Source organism: Cetorhinus maximus, chromosome 1 (assembly GCF_964194155.1).
Source record: "Cetorhinus maximus chromosome 1, sCetMax3.hap1.1, whole genome shotgun sequence".
Classification (NCBI taxonomy): Eukaryota; Metazoa; Chordata; class Chondrichthyes; order Lamniformes; family Cetorhinidae; genus Cetorhinus; species Cetorhinus maximus.
Window position 1 is genome coordinate 218,145,622 of NC_135879.1, and position 24,890 is coordinate 218,170,511.

Genomic DNA, 24,890 nt, shown 5'->3' on the forward strand with positions numbered 1-24,890 from the left:
CCTTGCTCACCCACTCCAAGTTTGTTTCTAGCCATAAGGAGATGTCTTTAACCCTGGCATTGTGTAGGCAATACAACCTTTGGAAACCCTGATCATGGCTGCAGAGAAGAATATTTTATCTCCCTGACTATACTGTGCCCTGTCACTACCACTGTTTATTCTGACTCTCGAGCCTTGATTTTCCTGAATCCAGAAATCCCGCCCCCATTTCCAACAGATCCTATTCTAGTCGGTAGGGGGCAGGGGGCGGTATGTGACTCACACATGGGGGAAGCCCAAACCCAGCAACATCATTTGAACTCAGTGCATTTTTGCTGGAGAGAGAGTCTTATCCTGCAGTGTGTGAATTCCGATTTTATACAGTAGAAGTAAATGCCAGCAAAAGGACTGTGGAACCGACAAGCTTTAATGTTATTTAAATCCTCTGCCCTTAAGTTTTGTGGGGCGGGGGGGCGAGATGTGGTAAACAGCCTGGCTGTGTCTCTGAGTTGAGAAAAACAATGCTTGTCATTTCAATAGCTGTTTGCTGGCATAATACTAAGGGCTGCCATTATAGCATTATTATTGCTTTTACTGTTTCCACAACCTGCCATTATCACAGTGGGGGGGGCTGTAAATTCACAGTTTGATTTGCTCCAAGAGGTTATTAAGGGATTAGCTGTCTTTGATGTGGGGTTATGAATGCAAATATTAGGTGCTTGACAGGTTTTAAATATATTGAATGGGCTTTTATCAATGAGAGTGTTTTTTGTGTAGCAAAGTCTGTAATAGAGGCCTGAATTTTTCATTTGTCAGGTGCACGCAATCGGTGGGCCCGGAAGAAGATGGGAAATGGGTCTCCAGCCACGATCGGCCCCCGACCGCGATTTCACGCTGGCTGGCCAATTAATGGTCAGCCAGCAGGAAATACGCGCTGAGAAATACTCAGCACTGCTGGGGTAGGGGCGGGAAGATGGCGGGCACCGATCTAACTGAGGGTGCGGGTGAGAGTTTCCAGTGAGCTCCCTGAAGGCAGACAGCTGCCCAAGGGGGCTGCAGACCTCCACAGAATAACAGAAACAACAAAAGTGCTGCAAAATATGCCCATGTAGCACAGTCAAGCACCTCATAAAACAAAAGTCCCCAGATATCTCTTTTTATTTTATGTCCCCACGGAGATTTCATCCCGCCCTGGATCGACGTTTGAGCAAAAATATGAATGCTGCCTGCAAGAATGGCCCATCTGCCAACCTTAAATGTGGACGGGCCACGTAAAATCGCTGTTAATGGCATTGTTAATGGGCTTAATTGCTCGCTTAGTTGTCAGCAGGCGCATTTCCGACTGCCGCATGCGTCCACCGAGCAAAATACCTTGCGTGATGACATTGGGATGCTCGCCCGACGTCATCTTGCGCTATTTTATGTCTGTTCTGGTCAAGCACATGCCCACCTGCGGGACGTAAAATTCTGGCCAGAGACTTAGAACTTTATTTTATTCAATCTCAGCATGGCTCCTGAGATCTGCCCGTGGGGAATACTGGCTGAGTTGGCATGGAGGATGTAAGGGTAAAGATTGGGGGCATGGGTTGGCATATTAGCACTAAGTTGTCATAGGTCTATAAAGGGCCATGGGGATGAGTGAAGGGGCTGGAGGGTATGAGGGGTCATTGGGGGGTGAGGGCATGGGTTGGCATAAGTTGGCATAGATGGAGCATGGGTGAGGAGATAAGGGGGTATGAGGGGTGAGGGCTAGACGGCCTAATATTGAACAACACAAGTGGGACAAAGTCCCAGAGAAAAGTGGCCTTTTAACTAGGCCCCTTCAGCAGCCTCTGTGACCGCCTCCAAACTGTTTCTGGTGGCGGCAGACCTGACTCCAGCATGTACCTCCCCTGCCCCCACCGCCAGAACAAACATCTCCCAATTCAAGGCACATTTTCCCTAGGACGCTATGGCAAGCCAGAAAATTTCCCGACTCTGCATTCACCACAGGATCAAAAATCCAGGCCCCTGTATTTTATCCTTTAATCATTTCTCTTTCTGCGCTAATATATTAGTCCCAACCCCATGAGCCCTTGTGACTTTTATGTGGCACCTTACCGATACCTTCTGAAAATCCAAATGTATGATATCCAATGGTTCTCCTTTATCTACTCTAAAGGAGGAGAGAAGATTGGAGAGGCAGAGAGGTTTCATGAGGGAATTCCAGAGTTTAAGCTTCAGGCAGCTGAAGGTACAGCTATCACTGGTGGAGTAGTTAAAATTGAAGATACCCAGGAGGCCAGAATCCAAGGAGCGCAAAGGGTTATGGGGCTGAAGGAGGTTACAGAGACAGGAGGGATGAGGCCATGGAGGGATTTGAAAACAAGGATGCGAGTATTGAAATTGAGGCATTGCTGGGCGGAGAGCCAGTGTGGATCAGCAAGCACAAGGATGATGGGAGAACAGGGCAGTGCAAGTTAGCATACAGAATATTGAATGGAATAGTAAGCCTAGAAGTAAAAAATTTGTGGATAAAGATTTCAGCGCCATATTCATATCTAGCTTAGCATGACAAAGTAAAATTTGTTGTAGAAATTTAGAATTTTTAAAAATGATTGTGGGTAACTTTTTTTGGCATCAGTCTATGTTTTTGTAGACACGAAATGTTTCAGTCTCTGCTGTAACAGCTTCTACTCCCACCACCAAAATATTATTGGAACTCTTCAGGTTACAGCATGAAGCAAAATCTCAGCCTCTTATCCTGTCAGGATAGTGTTGCTATACAGTTTGCTTTCTTGATGAAGTTGATTTTAGCTTGCTCTATTTAACTTTGGGTAGGATTAGAAATCCACAAGAAGGCCATTGTTACATCAGCCTGAAAAGGTTGGCATGTTCTCTTTACTCAGTGAGAGCTTTCATGGACTGTTGAGTTCAGTTTTTAAACTATCACATTAACTCCATTCCTTCCATTCATTATTCCGACTTCACCCTTCCTTTCAAGGAACAGTCTCCAGTCCGTGACTTTCTTTGGTGAGAGGTTGGCACATTACAAAACATATTCCCTTTCCACTTGACCAAGAGCATTCTTTGTTATATCTAGTGGAAAAACTTAAACTGGCATTAACCATCAGTGGATTGGATCTCTGCTCATGCTGGCATTTTTATTTTTACCTTTTCATGGAAAGTGAGCATTGCTGGCAAGGCCAGTAGTTATTGCCCAATCCTGATTGCCCATGAGAAGGTGGTGGTGAGTTGCCTCCTTGAATCACAGAAGTCCATGTGGTGTAGGTGCAGAAGGGAATTCCAGGATTTTGACCTAGCAACATTGAATGAACAGTGATTGTAATTCCAAATGAAGATGATGTGTGGCGTAGAGGGGAACTTCCAGGTGGTGCTGTTCCCAAACGCCTGCTCTCCTTGTTCTTCTAGGCAATAGAGGTTGCAGGTTTGAAAGGTGTTATCAAAGGAGGCTTGAGAGTTGGTGCAGTGCATCTTGTACATGGTACACACTGCTGCCACTGTGCGCTGGTGGTGGAGGAAGTAAATGTTTCAGGTGGTGGGTGGGTTGCCGATCAAGCGTCTGCTTTGTCCTGGATGGCGTCAAGCTTCTTGAGTGTTGTTGGAGTTACACTCATCCAGGCAAGTGGAGAGTATTCCATCTGCTGACTTGTGCCTTGTAGATAATGGACAGGTTTTGGAGAGTCAGGAGATGAGTTACTCTCTGCAGAATTCCCAGGTTCTGAACTGCTCTTGTAGCCACAATATTTATATGGCTAATCCAGTTCAGTTACTGGTCAATATTAAGCCCTAGGATTTTGATTGTGGGGGATTCAGCGATGCTAATGCCATTGAATGTCAAGGGACAATGATTAGATTCTCCCTTGTTGAAGATGGTCATTGCCTGGCACTTGTGTGGCGCGAATGTTACTTGCCACTTATCAGCCCAAGCCTGAACATTGTCCAGGTCTTGGTGCATTTGGACACAGACTGCTTCATTGACTAGTCTGTGGGACAGCTCTCCCAATTAACATCCCTAGATGTTAGTGAGGACAACTTTCCAGGGTCGACTGAGCAGGGTGTGCCTTTGTTGTTTCCAGTATCTAGGTCAATGCAGGGTGGTCCATCTGCATTCTGTAGCAGTTCAATACAACTAAGTAGATTGCTAGGCCATTTCAGAAGGCAGTGGAGAGTCAACCAAATTGTTATGGGTCTGGAGTCGGGTAGGCCAGATTGAGTAAGGATGGTGGATTTCTTTCCCTGAAGGTCCTTCATGAACCAGATAGGTTTTTAACCACCAACCCAGTCATTTCATGATCATAATTACTGATGCTAGCTTTTTATTTCCAATTTACTCGTCTGTGTTAAGATTTGAACTCTCGTCTCTGCAGCATTAGTCCAGGCCTCTGGATTATTCTCCTGTAACATTTCCCCTGTGCTATCATTAATTTCTCTGGCACGGCTTCTTCAATTACAGGTTAAAGTAAAATCGTTGAGACAAATAACAGAATAAAGCATTTGTGAAAAGGAAGCGCTCAATATTAAGTGTGCTTACTCACAGATACTGTTCTCTTTCCGGAAAATAACCATTTCAGAAGCCATCAGTTCCTCAGCATTCCTTACGTTGATGTGTATAAGGGAGGGGGAGGGAAGTTTCTCTTGTAGGGATTTCTCTTTCTATTATTACTATTGTTTGACACTATATTTGGATGAAGGGTTAAACTGGTCTGAAGTAAAATAATTAGTTATCTTTGGATGAAACGTGATGTTTATATTCTGATTTTAAACTTTAAAATCCTTTATTATTAATATTAATTAGGGGAAGGTGGTGGTGTAGTGGTATTGACACTGGACTAGTCGTCCAGAGACCCAGGGTAATGCTCTGGGGGCCTGGGTTTGAAACCCACCATGGCAGATGGTGAAACTTGAATTCGATAAAAATCTGGAATTAGAAGTCTAATGATGACCATGAAACCATTGTTGATTGTCATAAAAACCCACCTGGTTCACTTCATCCATTGCAGGCCCTTTAGGGAGGAAATCTGCTGTCCTTACCTGGTCTGACCTACATGTGACACCAGACCCACAGCAATGTGTTTGACTCTTAAATGCCCTCTGAAATGGAATGGAACCGGACCAGCTAGCATCAACCTAGACACTGAACACAACGGCAAACTTGGCCCTGCAAAATTCTCCTTAGTAACATCTGGGGGCTAGTGCGAAAATTGGGAAAGTGGTCTCATAGACTAGTTAAGCAACAGCCTGACATAGTCATACTCACGAATCATACCTTACAGACAATGTCCCAGACACGGCTATCAACATCCCTGGGTATGTCCTGTCCCACTGGCAGGAAAGAGCCAGCAGAGTCAGCAGCACAGTGTTGTGCAGTCGGAAGGGAGTTGCCCTGGGAGTCCTCAATATCGACTCCAGACCCCATAAAGTCTCATGACATCAGATCAAACAGAAGCAAGGAAACCTCCTGCTGATTAGCACATACCACCCCCTCCCCCTTCAGCTGATGAGTCAGTACTCCTTCATGTCAAACACCACTTGGAGGAAGCACTGAGGATGGCAAGTGCGCAGAATGTACTCACGGTAGGGGACTTCAGTGTCCATCACCAAGAGTGGCTCAGTAGCACTACTAAAGACTGAACTGGCCTAGTCCTAAAGGACATAGCTGCTAGACTGGGTCTGCGGCAGGTTGTGAGGGAACCAACAAGAGGGAAAACATACTTGACCCCATCCTCACCAACCTTCCTGCCACATGCATCTGTACTTGACAGTATCGGTAGGAGTGACCACCGCATTGCCCTTGTGGAGACAAAGTCCCATCTTCACAGTGAGGATATCCTCTGTCACATTGTGTGGCACTACCACCGTGCTAAGCGAGATAGATTTTGTACAGGTCTAGAAACTCAGGACTGAGCAACCATTATGCACTGTGGACTATCAGCAGCAGTAGAATTGTACTTAAAAATCTGTATCTTCATGGCTCGGCATATCCCCCTCTCTAACATCACCAACAAGCCAGGGGATCAACCCTGGTTCGATGAAGAGTGTATACCAGGAGCAGCACCAGGCATGCCTAAAAATGAGGTGTCAACCTGGTGAAACTACAACATAGGACTACTTGAGTGCCAAACAGCATAAGCAGCAAGTGATAGGCAGAACTAAGCAATCCCACAACCAATGGATCAGATCCAAGCCCTGCAGTCCTGTCATAATGGTGGTGGACATTTAAACAACTCACTGGAGGAGGAAATATCCCCACCCTCAGTGAGGAGGGAGCCCAGCACATCAAGGCAAAAGGTAAGCCTGAAGGATTTGCAACAATCTTTAGCCAGAAATGCTGAGTGCATGATCCATCTTGGCCTCCTCCGGAGGTCCCCAGCATCACAGATGCCAGACTTTAGCCAATTCGATTCACTTCTCGTGATATCAAGAAACTGTTGAAGGCACTGGATACTGCAAAGGCTATGGGCCCTGACAATATTCCAGTAACAGTACTGAAGAGTTATGCTCCAGAACTTGCTGCACCCCAACCAATTTGTTCTGGTATAGCTACGACATTGGCATCTACCCAGCAAAGTGGAAAATTGCCCACATATGTCCTGTACACAAAACATAGGATGTTGCCAACCTGGCCAGTTACAGCCCCATTAGTCTACTCTTGATCATCTGTAAAGTAATGGAAGGGGTCATCAAGAGGGCTATTAAGCAACACTTGCTTAGCAATAACCTGCTCACTGACGCTCAGTTTGGGTTCCACCAGGGTCACTCAGCGCCTGACCTCATTACAGCCTTGGTTCAAACATGGACAAAAGAGCTGAACTTCAGCGGTGAGGTGAGAGTGACTGCCCTTGACATCATGGCAGCATTTGACTGAATGTGGCATCAACGAGCCCTAGCAAAACTGGAGTCAGAGTCGGGGAGTCAGGGTAGTGGAAATCTCTGCTGGTTGGAGTCATAGATTCAAGATAAGTGGCAGAAGGTGTGGGGGGGACATGAGGAAGAACTTTTTTATGCAGAGGGTAGTGGGTGTCTGGAATTCGCTGCCCAAGTTGGCGATAGAAGCAGAAACTTTAAAATCTTTTAAAAAGTACCTGGACCTGCACCTAAAGTGCTGTAAGCTGCAGGGCTATAGGCCGGGTGCAGGAAGGTGGGATTAGAAAGGGCACCTGGGTGTCCTCGGGCTGGCATGGACAAGATGGGCCGAATAGCCTCCTTCTGTGCTGTAACTTTTCTATGGTTCTATACCTCGCACAAAGGAAAATGGTTGTGGTTGTTGGAGGTCAGTCATCTTGGTTCCAAGACATCACTACAGGAGTTCCTGAGGGTATTGTCCTCAGCCCAACCACCTTCAGCTGCTTCAACAATGACCTTCCTTCCATCATAAGGTCAGAAGTGAGGATGATGATTGCACAATGTTCAGCACTATTCATGGCTCCTCAGATACTGAAGCAGTCCATATCCAAATGCAGCAAGACGTGGACAATATCCAGGCTTGGGCTGAGAAGTGGCAAGTAACATTTGCACCACACAAGTGTCAGGCAATGCTCATCTTCAACAAGAGAGAATCTAACCTCACTTCTGATCTTATGATAGAAGAAACATCATTGATGAAACAGCTGAAGATGGTTGGGCCTAGGACATAACCCTGAGGAACTCCTGCAGTGATGACCCGGAACTGAGATGATTGACCATCACCCCTTGACATTTAATGACATTACCATCACTGAATCCCCCACTATCAACATCCTGGGGGTTACCATTGACCAGAAAATGAACTGGACTAGCCACAAATACTGTGGCTGTAAGAGCAGGTCAGAGGCTAGGAGTCCTGCGGCGAGTAACTCACCTCCTGACTCCCCAAGCCTGTCCACCATCTACAAGGCACAAGTCAGGAGTGTGATGGATTACTCCCCACTTGCCTGGATGAGTGCAGCTCCAATAGCACTCAAGAAGCATGACACCATCCAAGACAAAGCAGCCCACTTTATTGGCACCGTATACATAAACATTCACTCCCTCTAACACCAATGCACAGTGGCAGCAGTGTGTACATCTACAAGATGCACCGCAGGAACTCACCAAGCTTACTTAGACAGCACCTTCCAACACACAACCGGTACCATCTTGAAGGACAAAGGCAGCAGATATATGGAAACACCACCATCTGGAAGTAAGTACCCCTCCAAGCCACTCACCATCCTGACATAGAAATATATCACTGTTCCTTCACTGTCACTGGGTCAAAATCCTGGAACTCCCTCCCTAACAGCATTGTAGGTGTACCTACACTACATGGACTGCAGCGGTTCAAGAAGACAGCTCACCACACCACCTTCTCTAGGGCAATTAGGGGGTGGACAATGAGTGCTGGCCCAGCCAGCTCACATCCCATGAACAAATTATAAAAACTGTGTAATACTCCTGTGGATCAAACATTTGAACCTGTTTTTGACCCATTATAGGTTCGCCAGAACAGGCTGTACTTGACATTTTGATTCTTTGATCTTAGACCTCAATAATATTTTTTTCTTTGCTGTAGGCTCCTCTTCCACCAGGACGGTCGACTTCAGTCACGGGAGCTTGAGCAGTCTTGACAGCCTGGATTTGCGGACTGAAAGGACCAGAGCAAACTTTCAGCCTAAAGCCTCCACAGGTTCTGAGCTACTGAGCAAGATCAGGGCAACCGGGCATCCAGAGTCCTATTTAGCAGTAAATCAGGAGGAGTGGCTTGCTCTGCGAGCGGACAGGAATAGGCGCTGGAAAGTTCTTCACTTGCCCTGTATGAATAAAACTGCAGAGCAGTGAGCTGTCAGTGCTGTTTCGGTTTATAAATTGGAACTGTTGATCCATGGGATTGCATTACAGCAAAGCACTTTAATGTAATTTTTTTATTTTTCAGTTAAATTTCTTACCCAATTGAAGGCCTTGAGCAAATTGAACTTGAAGAAGGGTTACATTTCCTATATAATTGACCCAAATTCAGGGGATAGTCTTAAGCTGCCTTGTAGCTCTGAAACATTAACACTATGAAAGCTGATGGCCAACCCCAAAAAAACTCCTTTGTGAATGGACTTTCATATAGTTTTGCAAGGCAAAAGTATAGATATTATTCATTTTTTTACCATTTGTGTGTGTATGAAAGAACTCTTTATACTATATTGAAAACCAGTGTTTTTTGACTCAAGAAGTGTACTACATAAATCATTTATCATATTTTTAAAAACACTGAACTGTAATGGGCCACCTTTACCAAAGTTCTTATCTTTGGGTGATTTATACTGCCTCCAAAAATTGTTTGTAATGTTGCAACTTGGCAGATGCCTGGTATGACTGAAATTTTTTTGGGTCAGGCAAAAGAACCTGTAAACAATACATAATGAGTGCCTGTCTTTAATTATCTTTCCTATAGAAGATTTTGTATTCAGATCACATCCATTAAAAAAATATAATACTTTTCTCTTTGCATTAAGTCCTAACTCATTTTGACGTTATCCAACCTTGGCCCTTCGAATTTTTCTCTCCTTTCTGGAGGGCACTGATTGATGTTGGATCCAGTTTCAGTGACAGCAGCTGAATTCCCTTAACCTTGTCCAACACCCATTCTTCTTACATGTGTAGCACTTACAACTATTTGGGGGTGTGGGTGGGGAGGTAGGTAAAGAGTCAAGTTAAGTCCTGTCCTCATCAGATTTTCATATGCAAGGTTATTGATGGTGATCAGGGGCGGAGATGACTTCTGAGTCCCAACCCCAAATCGGTGTGGAAACTAATGCATCGCGATTTTGTTATGCAAAGTGCTTAATTGGCCAGGAGTTGCATTCACTGCCCAATTAGTGGCGGTGGATGTGGGAATGAGGTGGGACAAGGCAGAAGTGGGCCCAATTTTTCTCACAAGTCTGTTGGACTTGTTATTCCTTAAAGTTCCAAAAGAGATGTCATATTGTCATTTGCACGTTTACTACATAAGCACTTGAAAATGGCAATCATAACAACCCCAAGCAATTAAATTTCAAGAATATGTGGTGGTATATGTGTAAAGTTTATCAATAGATAAATGGAGTGCCATATGCTACAAATAGATGGATATAATGAAAATATAGAATTTTCACTTCTGTAGGTTGGTTGGAAAGGAACCTTCTGCCTGATACCATAAATCCATCACTGAAGTGCACCATTCTAACCACCACTTATACCTCAAGCACACATAAGAAATAGGAGCGGTAGGCCATTCACCACTTCATCCTGTTCCGTCATTCATTGTGGTCATGGCTGATCTTCCACTTAAACACCATTTTCCTGCAGTATCCCCATATCCCTTGATGTTTTTAATATGTAGAAATCTATCCATCTCAGCCTTGAATATACTCAACGACTGAGCCTACACAGCCCTCAGGGGTGGGAATTCCAATGGTTCAGCACTCCCTGAGTGAAGAAATTCCTCCTCATCTCAGTCCTAAATGGCCTGCCCCTTATTCTGAGACTGTGTCCCCTGGTTCTAGACCCCGCCCAGCGAGGGGAAACATCCTTTCTGCATCTACCCTGTCAAGCCCGGTAAGAATTTTGTATGTTTGAATGAGATCACCTCTCATTCTTCTAAACACCAGAGAATAAAGGCCCAGTCTATTTAATCTCTCCTCATAGGACAATCCCTCCATCCCAGGGATTAGTTTGGTGAACCTTCATTGCACTCCTATGGCAGGTCCATCTTTCCTTAGTTAAGGAGACCAAAGCTGCACACAATACTCCAGGTGCGGTGTCACCTTGGTTCTATATAATTGCAGTAAGACATCTTTCCTCCTATACTCAAATCCTCTGCAATAAAGGCTAACATACCATTTGCCTTCATAATTGCTTGCTGTACTGCATGTTAGCTTTCAATGATTCATGAGCAAGGACATACAAGTACCTTTGAAGTTCAACACATCCCAGCATTTCACCATTTAAGAAATACTCTATGGGAAGAATTTCAACAATGTCGGGTGGGCTCAGCGGGGGCGGTCAGGAAGCCGACTGCCACCTGGAATCGGGGCCGGAAGGCAATTTCATGCTGGCGGACCAATTAAGGCCCACCCAGCATGAAACGTGAGCAGCAGCACTCAGCACTGCCTGTGGGGGTGGTGGGGGGAGTGCGAGCCAGGTGAGCGCACCCTTCATAATCTCCCAGAGGCACAGAGCTGCCTCGGGGAGATTAAATGTTGTTTAAAAAAAAAATAAAAATGTAATGAAACATGTCCCCTCAGGGACATGATCAGGGACGTGCTATTAATTAAGCATTAAAATTTTTATTTTATTTTTATTTGCCTTAGGAAACCTCATCCAGCACGTGGATGAGGTTTTCTAAGAAGCGCAAAGGCTGCTTGGCCTTTTCACCTGCCCACCAACTGCAAGGCTGGACGGGCAGTAAAAATTCAAGTGAATTGATCATTTAATGGCCTTAACAGATATGAAATATCAACACTCGCCCGACGTCAACGCGCATCATTTTACGCTTGAGCAGGTCGGGCGCGCGCCTGCCCACCGAGCTAAAAACGTGACCCTGTATTTCTGATTTTAACTACCAAAGTGGATAACCCCATGTTCCTCCATATTGGGAAGGCAGTGGAATAGTGGCATTGTCGCTGGACTAGTAATCAAGAGACCCAGGGTAATGCTCTGGGGACTAGGTTCGAATCCTGTCATGGCAGATGGTGGAATTTTAATTGAATAAAATCTGGAATTAAAAGTCTAATGATGACCATTGTCGATTGTTTTAAAGACCCACCTGATTCACTAATGTCCCTTAGGGAAGGAAATCTGCTGTCCTTACCTGGTCTGGCCTACACGTGACTCCAGACCTACAGCAATGTGGTTAACTCTTAAATGCAAGGGCAATAAATGCTGGCCTAGCCCGCGATGCCCACATCCCATGAATTAATTTTAAAAACTGCCAAATTTTTGCCCACTCGCTTAGCCTCTCCAAATCCCCTTGAAGGGTCTTTGTATCCTCCTCACAACTCACACTTCCACCTAGTTTTGTGTCATCTGCAAACTTGGAAATGTCACATTTAATCCCCACATCCAAAACGTTGATATAGGTTGTGAATAGCTGGGTTCTAAGCAATTATCCTTGCAGTACCCTACTAGTCACAGCCTGCCAACCTGAAAATGACCCACTTATTCCGACTCGGTTTTCTGTCTGTTAACCAGTTCTCAATGCGTGCCAGTATATTCCCTCCAATCCCATCCTAATTTTGTTTACTAACCTCTTGTGTGAGAGAAAAGGGAAGAACTTTTAGAACAGAGGTGAGGAGAAACTTCTTTAGCCAGAGAGTGGTGAATCTATGGAATTCATTGCCACAGAAGGCTGTGGAGGCCAGGTCACTGAGTGTATTTAAGACCAAGATAGATAGGTTCTTGATTGGTAAGGGGATTAAAGGTTACAGGGAGAAGGCGGGAGAATGAGGTTGAGAAACTTATCAGCCATGATTGAATGGCGGAGCAGACTCGATGGGCCAAATGGCCTGATTTCTGCTCCTATGTCTTAGATCCAAAGACTCTACTTCCACCGCCTTTTGAGGAAGAGAATTCCGACGACATTCTACCCTCTGAGAGAAAAAATTTCTCCTCACCTTTGTCTTAAATTGGCGACTCCATATTTTTAAACAGTGACCTCTAGTCTAGGGTCAGACTCTGTGACATGAAAAGGGAAGAAAAATGTTAAATTCCTCCCCTCCCACCATCATCACATGCACAAAAGTCTAGCATTGATTCTTTCCAGAGTCAATATTTTTGTCAAGATGGTAGTTTTTTTGCAATGGAATATTATTTGATTCAAGTATATGGTAATTAAATGGGATATTTTCAGTATCCACAAGTTCACTGTAAAGGGGCTGGTGTTTAAGTTGCAGTGAATGAACTATCGTGGAAATTACTGTTTTATAACACATCAAAGATGGAAACTAAAAAAAAATGCTTATTGTTTCCTTCGGGATTGTTTCCGAGGAAGCCTATTCAATAGGTTAGCCATTTGTTCATTCAAATATTGGGAGAAGTGTTCCCAGGCCCATGGAGGCAGAGAGCTGAGAAAGTCAGGGAGAAAAGTCATGGGGCAGTTTCCCAACATGGGAAACATGGTCTCCTCCTGCTTTTCCCAGGGGTGGCAGCTTGTGCACACTGTTGGCAGCCTGCCCAGCAATAGTGGGAAACCAATTGATCTTGTTAATGAGGCAATAACTAGCAATTTTCCCATGGCAATGGCATTTTACCAGTTCCTGGAACTCGTTTACTCAGAGGTGAGTGCACAGCGAGAGATCATTGAGACCAGAAACTGACATGCACTCAGTACCATTAAGGGGGAAAGTGGGAAGGTTAAGGTCAGCCACAGCCAGAGACTTACCATTACAGGTGAGGCTCATTGAGATTACTACTACTGAGAAAGAAATTGCTGAAGCCTCCTACAGCATAATTTGCCAACTCAAAGGGGCTACAGAGCCTTGTGTAATTGAAGCTCCACAGGGACATCGGTTCCACCTATCCTGAGGCCGGCGGACCAGTGAGGAGGAGCAAGACCCACCTCATAGCCAGACCTCTTGGTGCAGCAGTGCCTCCAAATGTTGCAGCTCTCACGGCGTGTGGCTAGAGAGTTCTGTGCCCATTTGGAGGATGGTCTGAGGGCAGAAGGAGGGGTGACCACCATTGTCCGTGGGAGAGAAGCTGAGTGCGGCACTGAATTTCTTAACATCCTCATTATTCCGGGGATCAGTTGCTGACAACTGCAGGATCTCAGAATCTGCTGCCCATAACTGCAACTTTCAATTGGCAGATGCCTTGTATGCAGAGGCAATGAACCACATCAGGTCAGAAACAGATGCGGCACACCCAGGGCTGACAGTTTTCACCCCCATGGCAAGATTTCCTCAGGTGCACTCTATGATAGACTATACTCGTGTACCCATGATGACTCTATCAGACCAGCCAGGTGTATTTGGGAATAAGGGTTTCCAGTTCTTCAACGTGTGGCTGGGAAGCAACTACTGCAAAAAGATCCTGCAAGTGTGCGTTAGGTTTTCGAGTAGCTGTCAGATTGAGACAATCTTGAGTGCCTCTGCTCTTCAGCCCACCGTACAGCCTCTGTGGTTGACTCCTGGATGTCAAGGGGTATCAACTGAAGATGTAGTGAATAACACCAGTGCAGAACCCCTCTAGAGAGGTGCACATTAGATATAATTGTAGCCATTTGGCAACTATGGCAACCATTGGGATTGCTGAAATGCAGTGCTTTGACAACTTGGGGACACCCTCCAATAGGGCCCTTCAAGGGTGTCTTTTACAATGGTACTGTCCTGTGTTCTGAACAATTTGGTGCGACAGAGAAGAGTGGAACTAGCGCTGGAAGCGGGGGATGACCGCTCAGCATCCATAGAGAAGGAGGAGGAAGACGATGATCACTGAGTGGAGCATGCCCATCCAAAGGTCTCACTGATGTCTGTGCCCTTTAACATACATGTTAGGGAAACCATAAGATGTAGGAGCAGAAGTAGGCCATTCAGCCCATCGAGTCTGCTCCACCATTCAATGAGATCATGGCTGATCTGATAATCCTCAACTCCACTTTCCTGCCTTTTCCCCATAACCCTTGATTCCCTTACTGATTTAAATCTGTCTATCTCAGCCTTGAATATACTTAACAACCCAACCTCTACTGCCCTCTGTGGTAAAGAATTCCACAGATTGACCACCCTCTGAGGGAAGAAATTCCTCATCTCTGTCTTAAATGGATGACCCCATACTCAGATTATGCCCTCTGGTCCTAGACTCTCCCGCAATGGGAAACAACCTCTCAGCATCTACCCTGTCAAGCCCTCTAAGAATCTTATATGTTTCAATAAGGTCGCCTCTTATTCTTCTAAATTCCAATGAATACAGGCCCAACCTACTCAACCTCTGCTCATAAGAAAATGCCTCCACCCCAGGATCAACCTAATGAACCTCCTCTGGACTGCCTCCAATGCCAGTATAACTTTCCTTAGATAAGGGACCAAAACTGTTCACAGTATTCTCGGTGTGGTCTAACAACTAGCGCCTTGTATAGTTTTAGCAAGACTTCCCTATTTCTATACTCCATTCCCTTTGAAATAAAGGCCAACATTCCATTTGCCTATCCTATTACCTGCTGAACTTGTATGCTAGCTTTTTGGGATTCATGCACGAGGACCCCCAAATCCCTCTGTGCTGCAGCCTTCTGCAGTCTTTTTCCATCTAAATAATATTCAGCTCCTCTATTCTTCCTACAAAAGTGCATAACCTCACATTTCCCCACATTAGATTTCATCTGCCAAGTTGTTTGCCCATTTACTTAACTTGTCTATATCGGTCTGTAGACTCTTTGCACCTATTTTTGTGTCATCTGCAAACTTGGCGATTCACTTCCCTCATCCAAGTCATTTATATATATTTTAAATAATTGTGGCCCCAGCACTGATCCCTGTGGCACTCCACAGGTTTCCATCCTGAAAATGCCCCCTTATCCCAACTCTGTCTTCTATTAGTTAGCCAATCCTCTATCCATGCTAATATACTACCCCCAAAACCATGGGCTCTTACCTTATTAAGTAGCCTTATGTGCAGTACCTTATCGAACGTCTTTTGGAAATCCAAATAAATTACATCTACTGGTTCCCCTTTATCTATCCTGCTTGTTACCTCCTCAAAGAATTCTAATAAATTTGTCAGGCATGATTTCCCTTTCAAGAAGCCATGTTGTCTCTGCTTGGTTATATTATGCATTTCTAAATGCTCTGCTATTACATCCTTTATAATAGACTCTAATGTTTTCCCAATAACAGATGTTAAGCTAACTGGCCTATAGTTACCTGTTTTTTTTTGTCTCCCTCCCTTTTTGAATAAGGGTGTTACATTGGCCGTTCTCCAACCCTCTGGGACTTTTCCAGAATTTAAGGATTCTTGGAAGATAGTAATCAGTGCATCCACTATCTCTGTAGCTACTTCCTTTAATATCCTAGGATGCAACCCATCAGGTCCAGGGGACTTATCAGACTTTAGCCCCATTAGTTTCCCTAGTGATAGTGACTTTTTCTCTAGTGATAGTTATTGTATTTATTTCCTCCCCACCTTTTGCCCTCTGATTATTTAATATTTTTGGAATGCTATTAGTGTCTTCTACCATGAAGCCTGATGCAAAGCATTTATTCAACTCCTCTGCCATTTCCTGGTTCCCCATTATTATTTCCCCAGCCTCATTCCCTGAGGCCCAAGATGCCATCATCCAAGCAAGTTCACCTGAGTGCGGAGCTTTCTACACTGCACTCTTGGCAGCCGAGCTCCTGTGGCATCAATTGTGGCTGCAAATACAAGCCCATCGCAACATACACACCTCCTTGCTTTCAGGCTTCCCAAGTCGCTTCCTCTTCCACTTTAACACTGCAAGCCACAAATTCCTCTCCACCTAGGCCTCTCCTCATGGTCAATATGCAATGGGGCATTATAGACACTCCATGCTTCTGGATAATTCAAAAAAAGGTGCAAGGCTTGAGCATACTCCTTTTGTCTGCAGAAAAAGATCCCTGCGTATGAATGCATATTGTTTCTAGCAAGCGAAAATGAGCTTGATCAGTTATCGTTGCTTTCTCCAGGGCATCACCTCAACCACTCAGTCAACCTGCTAACCAATCATAATTGGCCATAATAATAACATCAAAGATTTTTGTATGGGAAAAGTAACTTCTAAAGACAAGTGGAAACAATGGGATTTACAGATCAAAAAGGAAGAAATATATTTAAAGAAGGATGAAAGGCTATGTGGGGTGTGACCACGTGAGATCTTGAATGGTTACTGTGTGAAACAGACTTGGGGAAAATGCCTCTAGCCACCCTACAGAAGTTTCCTGTTCCAATAACCAAAGTTGTGTTCAAAGCCTTTTGAAGTCCATTGACCAGTGGGTGCTTGTGGTAAAATTGCTGGATAACTTTATAAATTTGGTATCAATTTGGACTGTTGTCTTAAAGGAGGTGTGTACTTGGGAGTCTGGTTAAGTAGAAATTTTGGGAACTGCTATAACTGTAATCTTGTGTGTGTTCAAGTTTGTTCTTTTGTTAATGAATGTTTTAATTTAATCTTTAAAATCTCTAAAGGTGGTAGTGGATTCATTACCGCACAAACCTTCTCATTAAAAATACAAATTGTAAAATCGTTGTTATAGTGTGGCCAAGTTCCCCTTGTGAATTTGGTCAGCCTGGCAAAATGCTTTACCATAACACTTGTCAGCCTGCAGCTCCATCAGTTTTCAGCACTACTTCCCGAGTGATTGTAATTTCACCAAATTCCACTCTCCCTTCCACCTCCTAATTTATAGCTATTACTGAATTGTTTTTTTGTATCCTCCATAGTGAAGGCAGAAGCAAAATAGTTGTTCATTTCATTCGCCATTTCCTTATTATCCACTATTAACTCCCCACTGTTACTCTAGAGGACCAACACTCACTTTACTTACTCTTTTCCTCTTTAATACCTGTAGAAACTCTTGCTTTCAGTTTTAACATTTCTAGCTAGCTTCCTCTCATACTCTAATTTCTTTCTCCTGATTAACCTTTTAGTCATTCTCGGCCGTTCTTTATATTCTAACCAATCATCTGTCCTGCAATTCAATTTTGTGCAGTTATATATTTTTTCCTTAAGTTTGATGCTTTCCTTAACTTCTTTAGTTAACTACAGATGATGGGTCCTCCCCTTAGAATTTTTCTTTAGAGTAGGATTCTGAATTCTGAAATATCCCCTTAAATGTCTGCCACTGCTTCTCTATTGATCGGTCCTCTAGCCTAGTTTCCCAGTTCACTTCAGCTAGCTCAGGTTTCATGCCCACATAGTCGCCCTTATTTAAGTTTAAAATATTAGCCTTAGACCCACTCTTCTCCTTCCCAAACTGGATGTAAAATTCAACCATATTGTGGTCGCTGCTCCCTGGGGGTATCTTCACTCTGAGGTCATTAATTAATCCTGTCACATTACACAATACCAAGTCTAATATAACCCGCTCTCTGGTTGGTTCCAGAGCATGCTGTTCTAAAAGAAAGCTATCTTGAAAGCATTCTATGGACTCCTCAGCCAGGCTACTACTGCCAGTCTGAATTTTCCAGTTTATATGTAGATTAAAATCACCCATGATTATCCCTTTATCACAAGCACCCAATATTTCTTCTTGTATACTTTGTCCTAGATTGTGGTTAGTATTAGGGGGCCTATAGACCAGTCCCAGTCGTGACTTCTTTCCCCTATTTTTCCTCATCTCTACCCAAACCGATTCTACTTCCTGATCTCTTGAACCAAGGTCATCTCTAACTATTGCACCAATTCCATCTTTGATCAACAGTGCTACCCCTCTCCCTAGCTTCCTATTCTTCTTGAATATCATATATCCCTTAATATTCAGGACCCAATCCTTGTCCCCCTGCAGCCACATCTCCATAATGGCTATCAGATCATATTTATTTACTTCAATGTGCACTGTCAATTCATTTACTTTGTTATGAACGCTACGTGCATTCAGATACAGAGCCTTTAGTTTTGTAACATATAGTCTTGATTATTGGTGTATTCTTAGGTTTTATCTCTGTCCCTACCTGCTATTCTGTCCCTCATTTCCCATATTACTATTTTGCTCTCCTGCATTGAATCTATCCATTGGTTTGCCACATCTACACAAGCTTGATCCCTCACCCCTTTTGTTTAGTTTAAAGCCCTCTCAACTTCCCTAGTTATGTGACTTGCAAGAACACACATCCCAACACAATTCAGGTGTAGACCGTCCCAAAGGTACAGCCCCCACTTTCCCCAGTACTGATGCCAGTGCCCCACAAATGGAACCCACTTCTCCCACACCAGTCTTGGAGCCATGCATTTATCTCTCTAATCTTATTTTCCCTATGCCAATGTGCACGTGGGTCAGGTAATAATCCAGAGATTATTGTCTTTGAGGTTTTGTTTCTTAATTTGGCTAATGTGGTTCCGCTATTTAAGAAGGGTTGCAGAGATAAGCCAGGGAACTACAGGCCAGCGAGTCTCACGTCAGTGGTAGGGAAACTATTGGAGAAAATTCTGAAGGAGAGAATCTATCTCCATTTGGAGAGGCAAGGTTTGATCAGGGATAGTCAGCATGGCTTTGTCAGAGGGAGGTCATGCCTAACAGATTTGATTGAATTTTTTGAGGAGGTGACCAGGTGTGTAGATGAGGGTAGTGCATTTGATGTATTTTATATGGATTTCAGCAAAGCCTTTGACAAAGTCCCACATGGGAGACTTATAAAGAAGACAAATGCACATGGGACACAGGGTAATTTGATAAGGTGGATTCAAAATTGGCTTAGTTGTAGGAGGCAGAGGGTGATGACAGAAAGATGCTTTAGTGATTGGAAGCCAGTGTCCAGTGGTGTACCACAGGGATCTGTGCTGGGTCCCCTATTATTTGCCATTTATATAAACAACATAGATGACTATGTGGGGGGTAGGATTAGTAAGCTTGCAGATGACACAAAGATTGGATGGGTGGTTAACAGTGAGGTTGAGTGTCTTAGGCTACAGGCAGGGCAGATAAGTGGCAGATGGAATTTAACCCTGAAAAGTGTGAGGTGATACACTTTGGAAGGAGTAATTTGACAAGGAAGTATTCAATGAACGGCATGACACTAGGAAGTTCTGAGGAACAAAGGGACCTTGGCGTGTGTGTCCATAGATCTCTGAAGGCAGAGCGGCATGTAAGTGGGGTGGTGAAAAAGGCATATGGGACACATCCTTTATCAATCGAGGCATAGATTACAAAAGTAGAGAGGTCATGTTGAATTTGTATAGAACCTTGGTGAGGCCACAGCTGGAGTACTGTGTGCAGTTCTGGTCACCACATTATAAGGGTGTGATTGCATTGGAGGGGGTGCAGAGGAGATTCACCAGGATGTTGCCTGGGATGAAACATTTAAGTTATGAAGAGAGGTTGGATAGAGTTGGGTTGTTTTCTTTGGAGTGGAGAAGACTGAGAAGTGACCTGATCATCGTGTACAAGATTATGAGGGACATGGACAGGGTGGATAGGAAGTAGCTGTTCCCCTTAGTTGAAGGGTCAGTCATGAGGGGACACAAGTTCAAGGTGAGGGGCAGAAGGTTTAGGGGGGGATATGAGGAAAAGCTTTTTTACCCAGAGGGTGGTGACGGTCTGGAATGCGCTGCCTGGGAGGGTGGTGGAGGCGGGTTGTCTCACATCCTTTAAAAAGTACCTGGATGAGCATTTGGCACATCATAACGTTCAAGGCTATGGGCCAAGTGCTGGTAAATGGGATTAGGTAAGTAGGTCAGGTGTTTCTCACGTGTCGGTGCAGACTTGATGGGCCGAAGGGCCTCTTCTGCACTGTGTGATTTTGTGATTCTGTGATTGGCACCTAGCTTCTCACACTCAATATACAGAACCTACTTCCTTGTCCTGCCTATGTCATTGGTACCTACATGGACCATGACAACTGGATCCTTCCCCTCCCACTGCAAGTTTCGCTCCAGCCCAGAGGAGATGTCCTGAACCCTAGCACCAGGCAGTCAACACAGCCTTCTAGATTCTCGCTCTTTGCTGCAGAGAACAGTGTCAGTCCCCCTCACTATACTGTCCCCTAATAACAGTACATTCTCATTTGCTCCCCCCGCTTGAATGGCCTCCTGTACATGGTGCCATGGCCAGCCTGCTCACCCACCTTGCAGACTTCGCTTTCATCCACACAGGTTGTGAGCACCTCAAACCTGTTTGACAATTGCAAAGCCTGAGGCTGCTCCACTACTGTCTGCTTGGTCCCATCAAAGACAGTCACATCCTCCTGGACCTCACTGCTGACCAATACAGATGACCCTTTGCTAAGAGGCGTGACCGTCTTCTGGAACAAAGTGTCCAGGTATTTCTCCCCCTCCCTTATGTTGTGCAGTGTCTGCAGTTTGACTTCCAGGTCAATAATCCTGATCCGGAATTCCCCTAGCTGCTTACACTTTCTGCATGGATCACCTTGGCACCCAAAACTCCCATTTTCCACAGCTGCAATGTAACACCTGTCCTGCCATTGTTTCTTATGTTATTTAGTTAACTTAATTTAATTACTCACTTAATTAACTTAGAAAGTTCCTGTGTATACTACACCTCTTTCCCCATGCACCGAATTCCCACGTGAATCTAATTCGCTACTCACTCAGTCTTCATCTCCCTCCGGCCTAATCGTCTGTCTCCTCACACACCCCTTAATGACCATATGGTTTGAAAAGCCTGTCTCTTTTATAGACCTCTGATGAGTCACTAGCTAGTTTAGCTTCCTGCTACAGTAATTAATACCACTTGAACCAACTGCATTCAGGTAATTGACAGATAACTGCCACTCCATGCAGTTCTCCATTTAACAAGCTAACCTAACTTGCTTGACAATTAGCACTATGTCAGATCTTGATCTTTTATCTATAGTTAAAACCTGAAGAGGATTTACCAGAACTTACTACGTGAATCTAAGTTGCAACTCACTCAGTCTCCATCTCACACATTTTGGTTGTACTTCATAAGATTATCTAACTTCAGGATTATGCTCTGTGTAATAGAAATATGGATTAAATCAACATATTAATTAATACCTGATGGTCTAAAAATATAATCAGTTGATGTTGTTACAACCGCAGACGATGTTATTCATTTAACAAGCCAAATCCAAGAGGGAAACTTGTCTTAATGATCATAACTTTTTTTAATTTTGAAAATGAGGGAAAAACTACCAATTCCAGCAGCATAGAATCCCAGTAACACTTCTTAGATTTTAAAATTAGATGATCTATTAACAACAAGAAAAATAAAACTTTCGAGTCCATATGACTCTTCTTCAGAGCTAAAGACAGTTAAACAGTCTTACAAAACATTCCCCAAAAAACCCACTTGGTTAAAACACACAACTAAACTACTTGGCAACAGCTCCCTTATAGATTTTAACCATAAAAATCCAGTAATATTACCCAAGGCAAAAACTGCTGCTACTTTAATAAAGTATACCGCTTGATTTCTCACTCTCTTTCACTCTGCTGTGGAACTGAAGGAAGTTCAGAAACAGCGTTCTGAAAACAAAGACTTTTCTGGCTTGAAACTGGATGACTGCTTCAAATTCACAACTTTTCTCAGCACAGAGATGGTCTCAGGACATCTCCCCCATATAACCAATACAACTCAAGCAAACATCTTTTCTTAAATATCCTTTCCCCTTTGACCATTGTTCTAAGCACCTCTTTAAATTCAATTTTTCCAAAATATAAAAATTTTTCATGTCTTCCGATCGCCTCCACTTTTGGGTCAAATAAAATTTAATAATGGTCCCTTGTTTACCTGTGAAACCTTTGTAAGTTGTAAAAGTCCCTTGTCACTTCTAAGCTCCCGTTGAAATTTAATAGCTGAAAAGTCTAGTTCCTCCTTATCTTACAATGCAAATTTCAAACCCAACCTATTTACTTGTACATTCAACTTCACCATAGCCTCATTACAAGTGTATGCATTTAGCAACTTTGCCTTTCATCTCTCAGTTTCCACAGACAAGTTGTCTTTACTAACTTTACTAATGTTCTATAGGGAAGGAAATCTGTTGTCTTTACCTGGTCTGGCCTACATGTGACTCCAGACCCACAGCAATACACTCTTAAATACTCTCTGAACAAGGGCAATTAGGAATGGGCAATAAATGCTGGCCAAGCTAGTGACAACCCGATCCCAGGAACAAATATAAAAACAAATTTTCCCCCAGTTTAATTACACCACTCACAGCCTTCTTTACAGAATACTACCATATTCAACAAAATATTTTAAAAATATCATCCAGCTTCACAGATATCCTATTACAGAACATATCCCTTAAGAAGCCTTTATTGGTTTCTACTCATCTAATTAATTTGGCGCTCCTTGAATATGCACAACCATTAAAAACTGTGTATTTAAAAAAAGTTAAGCATTTTTGCAAACATGCTTTTTTGAAAAATTATATAAGGCTCTTATCAAGAATGGCTTTATGACCAAAGACATCCCTTAAATTGCTCTCATCAGGTGATCAAGTTCAAAGATCAGCACTGATTAATGGTGCTGCCATTTTTATTCTAGCGGATGTGCATTTTGTCGTCGCCAAAATATTACTGGCCAAGAAGTAGTTTCCATATTACTATTCTGAAAAGCTGCATAGGAATGTTACACAGTATAACTGGCCATGGAGAGACACAGTCAACTAATAGTCAAGAGATTGTGGCTTTAGGTTGGTGTGTGCCTGATTCAGGGAAGCATTCCAATGTATCATTTCCATTTACTCATATTATACAGAAGTCCTTATTGAGGCATATGCCTGATCCAAGCATAACATTCCTGAACAAATTAATTATGAGTCTGCAGTCTCTGAATCTGGATACGTTGCTTAGTAGTTAGAAGCAACTGACTCAAGAGTTTTTTTAAACCTGGAACTCCCTTATTTTTGCAGAATCTGGAACGACTTTTTTTCATACACATCTACACTTAGTATGGAAAACTTTCACTGGATTTCTTCCACCTTTTTTTAGTGCCATAGTGAGACCCAGTGGAACATACAACAGGTTGAGATGGGCAAAAACATTTCTTGTTCCAGAACTTAATAATAAAGGACAGCATATGCTGTATCACAGTCTAAGTTACGAGCAATGTTTTGACCAATATATTTTAAAGGAGACACAGATAGTAATGTAAAGCAGAGGAAGTTGCAAAGGCTGTGCTAAGAGTCAGGAAATAGAATTAGTTTTGGATTGCACTTGCAAAGAAGCCAGCACAGGCATAAAGAGACAAGTGGTTTCCTGTACTATGAATTTCTATGATTCCAGGATAAACCCCCCAGTTGCATCATGAATAATGACAGTAGATTGTGGGCAGAATGTTCCAATAGCAATGCCAAATTCACTGGGGTCATTTGCCAAGTTACATGCTGGCAACTGAGAAACCTATCTGCTGCTAGACCATCTCAGGAAACTGTGGCCTCCTGCTGATATATAATTGAGAAATAACCTCCAATGACTTCACAGTAGGAGCAGTTCCACATAAGGGGCAGCATTTAATGCAGCCAATGGGGTTTCACTTACTGGCCGAAGAGCTGGTGAGAGCCCCATGTCACCTCCTTTGGGGAAAGCTTGCTGTTATTATGTGCCTCCCAGCACTTAAGTGGCCAGCGGCAGGATTTCCCAGAATCAAGGGCACCAATCAGAGGCGGGAACCTGTCCATTGCAGGCAGTGCCAGCGGGAGCAGTGGCAGCTGCTGGCAATGCACCCAAGGAGAGGATCAGAATTGTAACATCATCCTGCTCTCTTCCGTCTGTCGATGGAGAAGACTGAAGGTGAGCAGGGAACCCCCTTGAATATGCTGGGTAAATTATTAAGGTAATTAAAAAGAATTAAGGAGTACTTTAGCTCTCAATTCTGGATTTCTCAGCCAGGGAACCTGTTTTCCTACCTGCCAACAACCATCTAGGGTCACCGAAGGAAGAACTTCTTAAGTGAAACTGACGAGCTGAAAAGTCTTTGATCAGTTACACTGAAGATCTCCATCTATAAGCAAGTGAAAGGTTGCTGATTGCAGCACTTCTTTTCTCAGAGAGTGCTATCGTTGCTTGACAGATGATTATAAACTTATTGGAAAGCGCTTCACTTGTCTTGCACTCGTTCCACTTCCCTTCACGGCGGCCTCAGAGTTATTCATTGTGTTCTATGTTGCACACCTGCTGAGAGACAAGTGGAGAAGAAGCGCCACTGCCAGTGGCTCCAGCAGCAGCAGGAGCAGCACCAGCAACAGCACCAGCTGCCCTTTCCTCAGACCTATGTCCCTCCACAGGACAGAGGAGATGGCTGCTGAGATCCAGCCAGAAGGAGGAG

The 24,890-nt window shown here is 43.8% G+C and overlaps 1 protein-coding gene across 3 annotated transcripts in view; it reads left to right on the plus strand.

The window, feature by feature from the left end:
- Positions 1-9,430, plus strand: part of ccdc142 (coiled-coil domain containing 142) — a 220,478-nt gene extending 211,048 nt beyond the window's left edge. For all 3 annotated transcript variants that reach the window (XM_078553385.1, XM_078553404.1, XM_078553394.1), the window contains one exon: positions 8,513-9,430. In XM_078553385.1, coding sequence (XP_078409511.1) covers positions 8,513-8,778 — 266 coding nt within the window. In that variant the 3' untranslated portion in view covers positions 8,779-9,430. The remainder of the gene's footprint in view (positions 1-8,512) is intronic.
- Positions 9,431-24,890: the final 15,460 nt, after the last annotated feature.